The 10,506-nt window shown below is 44.5% G+C and overlaps 1 protein-coding gene across 3 annotated transcripts; it reads left to right on the forward strand.

Annotated features, from left to right (window-relative positions):
• The first annotated feature begins 89 nt into the window (after positions 1-89).
• Positions 90-10,506, forward strand: epn1b (epsin 1b). 3 transcript variants are annotated; one of them, XM_070984040.1, is made up of 11 exons: positions 90-407; positions 982-1,127; positions 1,229-1,335; positions 1,842-1,997; positions 2,797-2,925; positions 3,368-3,488; positions 4,032-4,207; positions 4,830-5,844; positions 5,914-6,210; positions 6,894-7,040; positions 7,509-10,506. In XM_070984040.1, exons 3-11 carry the CDS (start codon positions 1,267-1,269, stop codon positions 7,754-7,756), a joined length of 2,358 nt encoding a protein of 785 aa, XP_070840141.1. In that variant the 5' UTR covers positions 90-407; positions 982-1,127; positions 1,229-1,266; the 3' UTR covers positions 7,757-10,506. The 3 variants fall into 3 exon arrangements, with proteins under 3 accessions (XP_070840141.1, XP_070840140.1, XP_070840142.1); XM_070984039.1 differs by having other exon boundaries at positions 92-407; positions 4,830-6,210; XM_070984041.1 differs by having other exon boundaries at positions 95-407; positions 4,830-6,210; positions 7,466-10,506.

Genomic DNA, 10,506 nt, shown 5'->3' on the forward strand with positions numbered 1-10,506 from the left:
GGGGGGTTCGTGTGTGTGTGTGTGTGTGTGTGTGTGTGTGTGTGTGTGTGTGTGTGTGTGTGTGTGTGTGTGTGTGTGTGTGGTGAACGTGCTAACCGCTAGACGGCGTGAGCTAAGTCTCACCAACAAGCCAACCCTTTCCACTAGAGCCGTTATAAACGGTACTTTACTGTCATGAAACGGCTTGATATTGGTAAAAATCCACTTCCGGTAAATTATTTTTTTAAAATCAGAACAAAAGACGCGTAGCAGGTTAACAGACATGTGTATTTAAGTGAGGGGGAAAAAAAATTATTTATTTATTTATTTATTTATATCGTAAGGGGGCGTGGTTTGCTGGTGCTGAAATCTGCGGAAGCGGAAACCGTCCTGTCGTCTCCTCGAAGATTCCTGAAGATCGTGACACGGTTAGTGCTTCGTTTTGCTGCAAATATAGCTCACAAAATACCACGCTACCAGTGAGTAACATTGTGATCTATGACAGCAACCGTGTCTCAAAATATAAGCGTTATTTTTATCGCTGAAGTCTGATCTTTAAGCTGATTGTTGCTGCTGTAACAACATCGCTCGACCGTTAGCCATATTGACGGCAGCTGGTCGTCTTCAGTCGCTCTCCGAGGTCCTGAAAACACGACGTGTGACTCCTGACAGACACGTTACTGACAAGCACGTTTGTTTACAGTCGATGTGGCTCAGGATAACCACCCAGCTGCACTATAAATTAGCTTTTAGCGTATATTTTCCCTCACCAGCCCCAGGATGCTTCCGGCTAACTACCTAGCTTGTAGCTTAGCCAGTTAGCTAAGCTATACGGGGATCTGTGTTTGTCGCAGTGATTATGACAAACTGACAGGAGCTGTCACACACACAGCAGGTGGAGGCTCATTTCTGGTCACACAGCCATTATAGTCTGCTTTCCATTGTCACCGAGTGCCAACCCGTACCTCAGCTCTTTTTTTGTTGACCGGTTCTTCCCTGCAGCTGTAGGATCTGGTTTCTGACATCCTGAGACAAACCAATGCAGTCAGGGGGAAGAGAGACCAGCAGGATGAACACTCACTGATCCAGGAGCTGCACTCAAGCAACATAAAAATAAGTCTAAGACAGCACAGACAGACTTTACAAAGGTATTTGAGCATGTTTGTGTTTGTTTGTGTACATCTGTGGATCCGTCTTTTCCAGGTCTCTGTAAGCGTTCATCAGAGTTAACAAGTTTTCCCTGACTCAGATCACGGTGGTTTGATTCCCCACCTCCCCCCAGACACCATGACGTCCTCTATGCTCCGCCGACAGCTGAAGAACCTGGTCCAGAACTACTCTGAGGCTGAGGTCAAGGTGAGAGAAGCTGAAATCAAAGCGTGAAGAACAAGGGGAGTATTCCCACTGTTCCAGCTAAATTTGCCGTCCAGCAGAAAATGCTTCCTCAATCTGGCTCCACATGCGTTTTTTAAAATGATCTTTGGAGCGTTTTTGCTTTTATTAGATATTAGATGTCCCTTGCTTTATACACATTGTTATTGATCATCATAGATGACATACATTGCTTTTACAGTACTGTGGTTTGGAAGGATTTTGAAATCCATTCATTGAAACTTTCTATAACTGTTTAATCATAATTCCCAGGTTTTCCATGTCAGGGAAATATGAGGGTGTGTTTCTTGCTAAAATCCTGATCTGATGAAACATGATCAGTAATAACCTGGCAGATTTTTGCAAACACGATGAAATGAGATGATGGCAAGGAAGACTTGCTGCGCAGTGCCACAATTTCTAAGTCTTTTTGTCACAAGCTGGCATATCTGACCTTTGACCTGACAGTTCTCGCTCTGCTTCTTTTGCAGGTAAGAGAGGCGACGTCGAATGACCCATGGGGCCCATCCAGCTCTCAGATGGCGGACATCTCCGATCTGACCTACAATGTGGTGGCCTGCAACGAGATCATGACGATGCTCTGGAAACGCCTGAAAGATGACAAGAACTGGAGACACATCCATAAGGTAACAATGACAACGCACAGCAAGCCCCCTGCTTTGTGTTCAGGCCGTGCTTAAACAGCCAGTTCACTGTCATTATTGTGCATGTTGTGTCAACCTTGAAGCATCAGGATATTTATAGAAACAGGAAAGAGACTGACGGGTACCTGGTGTGTCAGACCCTCTGTGGTGTCTCAGGTGGATGAGTCAGAGATGATGATTAATTAAAGCTAATAAGGTAAAAATTCACTTGTAGCTTTCTTATTGAAACGAGCTGTGACCAACATGGTCAGTATTTCTCTGGTCTCAGACAATGAAAATCCATGTTTTTTTATTACCTGTTAGTAGTGGAAAATCAACTGAGACACTTCTACACTGAGGCCGTCCACAGTCCATGTTTTGATTACTTATTTGATTACTGTTTTTTGAACAAACCAGTTCACATATCTTTTGAAAATCTTGTTGCTTGTTAGTTTATCATCACAGACACTCTGTTCTCAATCCCAGACAAAGAGCCCAGTGTCAGTCTGCTGTGTCCCTGTAGACATCATATTTGTAACATTTGTGTAGTTATATCAGTTACCCAGGTGTCCACCACAGGCATGGTGTGTTTTATGAATTGTTTATCTTTACCTGACAAATCTTTCATTTCATTTTACACAGATTTTGTTTTGGTCCTTTCATTGTTGCTTTGTCCTATGAAATCCACAATTTTATAGAAAACAAACAAGAACTGTTAAAAACTGTATGGGTTGTCAGTTTATTGTTGTTTCAGTCATATACACTTTTGCTTCACAATGGTTGTCATGCTTTTTCATACCAGTCCCTGACACTGCTGGAGTACCTGTTAAAGACCGGGGACGACCGCGTGCTTCTGAAAATGAAAGACAACATCTACATCGTCAAAGCTCTCACAGAGTATCGCTTTGTAGAAAAGGATGGCAAAGATCAGGTGATACATGCTTCCTGATGATGTCCAAAGCATGCAACCCTTAAGTATCCATTAAAGGCTGCATGATGTGCATTAAGGTTTTCCATTACTGGCACTCCAATATCCACATCAGCATACTGCTTTTAACCTCAAGGCCAGGTTCACAGTTAAAGAGTGAAAATAGATTCAGTCTCACTTTGATGTCTTAAACAGATCTCAATCTGCAGCTCTGCAGAGAAACAAAGTTTGACACTTTCAGACTTGACTAGATCCAGAGGGCTTAAGTCAGAGTTTATTGATTTATTTATTGGTAAAATTTAGACCCCAGTTCGGTTGGTCTTGTTTTACAAGACTTGTACCATTCGAAGTTCGTTTCAGGTTTAGTTTTTTTCAGGCATCAGATAAGATTTTGTTCAAATGGTCAGAGGCAAATCAATATCTAATGTAAGTACATGTCTTCCAGGGTGGAAATGTGAGAGAGAAAGCCAAGGTTGTCCTTGTTCTTATGGAGGACGATGACAAACTGAAGGAGGAAAGAGACTTTGCCGTCAAGACCAGAGAGAAGACGTCAAAAGGTTCTGCCGGTGAGCCCATCTGTCAGATTCAGATTCAGAGTTCCTTTATTGATCCCCGAGGGGAAATTGTTTAACAGGAGCGACTGCAACAGGCTGCACGCACGGTCGGCGCATGCGCACTTGGTCACATATCCCTGTCCTACATATGAATGAACTCATTAGGTTTTGGTGGTCAAAGGTCACCATCGCCACACAAAACCCAAGAATTCATATGCTAATTCAAACAAAATTTCACACAAATGTCTCATAGGATAAAATGATCAAGTGATGACATTTTTGAACCAAAAGGTCAAAGGTCAGCTTCACTGTGCCGTCATAATGTTCTAGAAAAGCATTTTTCTGGCCATTATTCAAAGGCATAACTCAGGACCAGAAGGGGATATTATGACCATTTCTGACCATTATTTCCATTTGTTCAGATACTGAATTGGTGACACTAATCATTGGTGTTCACCTTGAAACTGTGCTGATTGTGTAGATTTTCTGTGCTGCTGGGTTGAAGATGTGTGTGAAGCATCCTAGCACTTCAATACCTTTTCCATCTCTAATCAGCCTCATCCACGGACACCATCAAGGATCCCAACTATAAGCCATGCTACGTTGCCGGGTCCACAGGGCTGCCATCCTTAGACAACATACCCTCAGTGGCCGACTTGACTGCTTCCTTTGCTGCCCGCAAAGAGGAGCGTCTTAAACAGGAAGCTGAGAAGAAGGAAGCAGAGAGGAGGGTAAGTGTAGAGCAAGTACAGTGCTTAGCTACAGCAAGTGGACAGCACTATAACCCATAGCCTCACAAATAACTATGGAGTTATATCAGCATACCTTTGACAACACACAACATTACACAATAGTTTTCAAGGGCTGTTTATTTGCTTGTATAACATAGAGTTGGGGTTCATATTTCTGTGCCGCCCCCTGCATATTCATTGGTCATTCAGCTTCAGTTCAATGTTTATATTTCATATTTATTAAAGAAGCTTATTTTGGAGGGGTATTGTAAGAGACAGTCATATAAATGATGGGTTGGAGACTCAATACTCGCAAATTTCACTATATCCTCTGACACACTAAACCTTTTCCTGCTTGATCATTGTATTCTTCGATAGATACGATAAATTTTTCACCCAGTATATACAATAAATCATAAAATGGTCAACCAAAACTGATACACCGGGAAGATGTGAGGTTGCTTACGAGTACCAAATGCTGTTGTCAATACCAGTGGCAACTGAAACTCGACTTAATCAGTTTGATATTGTGTAAACAGGAGGGGTTTATTTACACCAGTAATTAAACCATTGATCAGTGTTTTTTGTTGACTTTTCTAACCGTGCAATTGTAACATTCTAGGCCAAGATGACTGACGACGAGCTGAAATGGGAGGATGCGGGCAAAGACAGCAACGTTAAAGGTGATGCTTGGGGAGGAGAGAAAGAGGAGGAGGTGAAATTAGACGCATGGGGAGCTCCCAAAGAACCTAAAGTGGCCACAGATTCATGGGGCACACCTTCACCACCTGACACAGCAGCCAGTAGTGATCCTTGGGGGGCTCCAACTAAAACTGATGAAGATCCATTCGCAGCACCGAAAGCTGATGAAGATCCTTTTGCTGCACCAAAGAATGGAGAAGATCCTGATCCATTTAGTGCATCAAAAGATGACCCTTTCAATGCACCAAAAGATAGTTCAGACCCCTTCAGTGCACCCAAAGACGAGGCAGATCCATTTGCTGCTCCAAAAGACAAACCAGATCCCTTCAGTTCGTCTAACAATGATCCATTCAATGCACCCAAAGATGATCCATTCAATGCTCCAAAAGATGATCCGTTTAATGCTCCAAAAGATGATCCGTTTAATGCTCCAAAAGATGATTCATTCAATGCTCCAAAAGATGATCCATTCAGTGCACCCAAAGATGATCCATTCAATGCACCCAAAGATGATCCATTCAATGCTCCAAAAGATGATCCTTTCAACACCCCAAAGGATGATCCTTTCAACACCGTGAAAGACGACCCATTTAATGCCCCAAAAGATGATCCTTTCAGTGCTCAAAAAGACCCATTCAACACCCCAAAAGATGATCCTTTTAATGCCCCAAAAGATGACCCATTTAGTACCCCAAAAGATGATCCCTTCACTGCACCAGCAACAACACCCCCTAAAGAGGATCAATTTGCAGCACCAGCATCAACAAAAGACGACCCCTTCACTGCCTGCACAACACCACCTAAAGAGGATCCTTTCTCTACGCCATCCAAACCTACAAAAGAAGATCCTTTCGCTGCACCAACAACACCCCCTAAAGAGGATCCTTTCTCTGCGCCATCCAAAACTACAAAAGAAGATCCTTTCGCTGCACCAACTACACCCCCTAAAGAGGATCCCTTCTCTGCACCATCCAAACCTACAAAAGAAGATCCTTTCGCTGCACCAACACCCCCTAAAGAGGACCCATTCACAGTGCCATCAAGCCCACCAAAAGATGATGCCTCAGATCCCTTCAATGCCCCTCCAGTGAGTTCTCCCCAAGGCAGTGCAGATGCATGGGGAGCTCCTGCAAGCTCTCCACCCGCCACCGGGTCAGATCCTTGGGGGGCGCCATCTGCTCCAAATGAAACAAAGGGTGGAGATCCTTGGGGGGATGGGGCAAGCGCCTCCTCACCTGTTGATAATTCTGATGCATTTGGGGATGCATCCAAACCAGACAATGACCCATGGGGAGCCCCAGGTAAGAAACAAACCAATAAATGCTCGAGTATGAGGACCGATTCTTGGAACTTGAGAAAACATTCATCTGATAACATATGCTAAAGTCAAGGTTTACTTAGTAGCCTTTCTTTCCAGAGCTTCCTATGTATACCATGGCTGTCTTGAGCAAATGGAACTTGCTCATATGTTATCAGAACTTCAGTCACTTGATAACAAGTGGTCATATATTAGGGGGTTGTAACCCCTGTGTCACCAGAGTCATCCCAATGGGACTTTATGACACGGTTGGGCTGTTGGAATATCTAGTGATAGTCTTGAAGGTGAGCAAATCATGATGTGAACACTTCTTTGGTGGAATGGCGAAGACCCTGAGTAAGAGGTAGAAAGGGTACCGGAAGCAGACATGAGCTGTCTGTGAACATCAAAACCAGCCATAGCACCGACTGGAAAGAGCTCAGAGTCATTGACCAGGAGTCAGTGGATAAGTAGGGACGTACAACTTCCCCCATATACAACCACTTAATACGTACATTTAGGACCAAAGTTTCTTTCTTAGTCGCATTATGATACCTGAGTTCCAGTTGCTGAAGACGGCCGTGTTTTATGGGTGAAAGCTCCAGAAAAGGAACATAAGTGAATTGTTTTTCCACAGAGAGCCATTAGACTGAAGTATTTGACTTCTCTTTATGCTTTGTTGTTCAGCTGCAGCTCCCGTTAGCACAGATGACGCATGGGGTTCACCTGCTCCACCCTCAGACTCCTCCCCATCTGGTGACCCCTTCGGAGACGGAGCGTCTAAAAAAGGTGATCCCTGGGGTGCACCAAGCAACACACCTAGCAATGGGACAGGTAAGTGGCACTTTACACTCTGTCTGAATGCATATCTCTGCAATCCATCCATTATTCATAAGATCAAACCCTCATTGTCTGCAATAAAGTTCCTCGCTCTGATTAAATCAATCTTTATTCTGAACAGTCTGCTGAAAGTTTCTGCTTGTTTTTAATCGATGAAAGTCTTTGCCAGCCGGCTCAGAGCTTGGCTGAGAATGGTGACTAACACCTTAACTGTTTGTGTGCCTGCGTCTCTGTTTACTGTTTATGTTTATGTCTGACTTTACCCTTTTGTTGTCTACACTTAATGGTCATTTGCATGTGTGACCATTCTCTTCCATTTCACCTCCATCCTCCCATCAGTCAGCAGTTGGCTAACGGTCATAATCAATTAAACTTCTCTCCGCTTTGCTCTCTCTTCCTCCCTGACCTGTCCCCAAAAGAAAACACCTTTTAGAGTAGAACTGGACCTTTATTTTATTGCAGGACAGCGAACAGTACAGGAAAAGGAGGCGCAGAGAAAGACTGCTTCGTTTCTGGGCCCCGCGGGGGCGTCGCTTGTTGACCTGGACGATCTCTTTTCTTCTAACCCCAAAGCCAAACAGCTCCCCCTCGTCAACACGCTCGCCGCCCAGACCCGAGCGACCGGTAAGGACAGAAAAAACGCTTCACTCTGGGAGAAAAATGCCGTTTTTGACGAAGGCTTCTCGTGGAATTATTTGTGCTGCGCTTGATTCTGATGAATGCATGATCAACCTCAGAGACTGGAAAATCACTAACATGCTAATAATCAGTAATTCCCTGGTGATGGTTTCAAATGCATTCCACTGCTGTTCGGCTGAAGTCTTCAGTCCACAGAGACGGACAGAGAGAGGGAGACAGTGTGACCGACAAATAGATATTTATCATAGGTTTGTGTGGAAAAGCTTATTGTGATGATGTGTTTTGGCTAACCGTCCCTCCCCTGTGGTCTCGCTCTAGTGTATAGATGTGCGTGTGTGTGTGAGCAGTGACCTACTGAAGTGTAGTTTAGAGACTAGCGTATATTAACCAGCAGATATTAACTCCTCTTACCCGTTTCTCTGCTTTGGTGCATTTTCTCTTTGCTGGAATACTTCAAACTGTGTACCGCTCCCTCCTTGCCCTCATCCCTCCATCCTCCTGTTACTCCTCCTAATTTCCCAGGCGCTCTTAAAGCCAGGGACATGACATTTGGTGGCCCTGTGGTCAGATCAGGGGCGCCCCCTCCTGAAACGTCAGCTCCATACTGCAGCCCTTTCGGTTCCACCCTCCCTCCATCCTTTGGCACCGTTACTCTTTCCAGTGAAACTCACAGATTTCAGCTTCCGTCCTGCACCGTGGGAGTGTCTCAACCCGGTTTAAACATTCATCAGGTGGCTCCTCCATATTCAGGAACTGGAATGGTACCATCTGTTTCTGTGGGGGGGAGTCCACAAGTGGGATTTAACATGACTCCCCCCTGTGGAGGAGTTGGCATGGTGCAGTCTGGATCTCTGCAGGGGGATCCTTTGGCAGACCCCTTCGTACTGGGAGCAGGAAGAGGTCAGTCCAGTTTCTTTGGAGGAAATCTTCAAGCAGGAGGGGGTCGCTTGGGAGGATCCGCTCCACAGGCCGGGGGTGGAGTCCCCGTCCAGCTGCCATCGCTCTCTGGCAGCAAAAACAATCCATTCCTGCTCTGACATCTTGACATGTAGTCCTATCACATATATGTATAATATTAAATGAGCACACTGTGTAGTTTGACATGTTTCAGCCCTCTGCTTCCAAACAGACGCAGGACCGTCCCGCAGCCACTCGTTTCAGTTACTGTCTTCATCATTTCCCTCATAGCATCATCAAGTGAGATCTCAGCTTGCAGGCAGGAACTGTGAAGGAAGCAAATAACACAACTGAGACAAACAATAAGCTAACATTAGCGTAGAAATGATTCTATGAATTCAACCACTTCCTGCATCGAAGGTTTGTTTCAGCAGCCGACTCAAAGCCAAGAGGTCTGAATGTTGCTGACCAAAAAAGAAAAGTTTCCAAACTTGATGAGACTGATTCAGCTGTGGAGCAGCATCAGATTGACTGAAGTCAGTGGCAGCCTTTGCTTTTGGGAAACAGTTGCAGTTGCAGACGGGCTAAAACATGCAAAACCACGTGTCTGATCATTTAATCAGCCCCCCTCAGCTTACACTCGCCTCCCCTGAGATCTACACATTCGTATAATAGCCATGTTTTAAGTGTGTGCAGTGTCAGAAACACACACACACACAGCACGTGTGTGAAATCTACCGGAGGAGCCAGTCTTCTTCTTCTTCTTCTTCTTCTTCTTCTTCTTCTTCTTCTTCTTCTTCTTCTTCATGCACAATCTGAGCAGCAGAGAGCGCCTGAGTGTGGAAACACTGCAGAGTTACTGTGTCTGTGGGTGTGGTTTGAGTCTGTGACGGACCTGAAAACATCAGCAGACCTGATGAGAAAACTGTGTGCGCATGTGTGTGTGTGCGTGTGTGTCGTGCTGATGTAAATATTGGAAGTAATCACAGATAAACCTTGAGATATACTGTATATTAGAGTGTTACAATCATGAGTAACTATTTATTGATCTATTTATTGATTGATTTACTGCTCGATTATTTATTGATGCAACAATGCAGCAACGGCCTCCAACAAAGGCGAGTTCAGGTGAGCTTTGGCGGCGGTGTCGCCGTCGCACGGGCTCACCTGACGGTATCGATCACACGTGACGTCAGGCTTTGATCAGATCACATTATCGATGGTGGCTTTCTCATCTCTGTTTAGATCTGTAGTCGTTCTGGGTTCGTTGTGTAGTTGAATATGTCTTCGCTGTATCTCCTGGCAGTAGACGGACACACAGATGTATTATTGTATGTTTAGCTGCAGCGTCGGCTAAATAAAAACCGAATTTGAACATATCAACCTCTTTAATGTGCATGCTGTCTGAGTGGATCCTCCTCTGTGTGTGTGTGTGTGAGTGATTAAAGAAGTATTTCAACACACCCTGCGAACAGGCTCGTCTAAGTGTACAAACGGCTTCACTTCACCTTTTCTGCTCTCGATGCTGCTTCCTGCTGAACATATGTTTGACTCAGAAAACATGCACAGCTCTGGATTAGTTTATGAGATGAGGAAACATCCCAGTTCAGCCAATGGAAGCCACCTTGAAAACAAACAGGACCAGCAGGATTTCTCAGAGGCCGCTGGTTTTCTTTGTGTTTCATGCGTCTGTGCGCGTCCTTCATGTTCTCTGACTCTGGTGGAAAACCTGACGGGAGGCAGTTCAGCTTGAAGGAGTTACAGCCGAGGTTGAAAAACGAGTTCATACCACGATGATCGTTATTCCTCAAATTTAATTTTGTATGAAATGAATTTATTTTGCTGTGTATTTAAATTCCAAGCTGTGTTGTAAACTGTGACGGTATACAGTACATTTGAGAAATAAAATGAATCAGTAAGTGAA

This window comes from Chaetodon trifascialis, chromosome 17, assembly GCF_039877785.1.
Source record: "Chaetodon trifascialis isolate fChaTrf1 chromosome 17, fChaTrf1.hap1, whole genome shotgun sequence".
Classification (NCBI taxonomy): Eukaryota; Metazoa; Chordata; class Actinopteri; order Chaetodontiformes; family Chaetodontidae; genus Chaetodon; species Chaetodon trifascialis.

Excerpts from the sequence above, each read along its gene's own strand:
- epn1b (XM_070984039.1), top strand. The coding sequence starts at position 1,267 with ATGACGTCCTCTATGCTCCGCCGACAGCTGAAGAACCTGGTCCAGAAC. Across the intron at positions 1,998-2,796 it reads ACTGGAGACACATCCATAAG|TCCCTGACACTGCTGGAGTA; the intron begins GTAACAATGACA and ends TTTTCATACCAG. Across the intron at positions 4,208-4,829 it reads AGAAGGAAGCAGAGAGGAGG|GCCAAGATGACTGACGACGA; the intron begins GTAAGTGTAGAG and ends GTAACATTCTAG.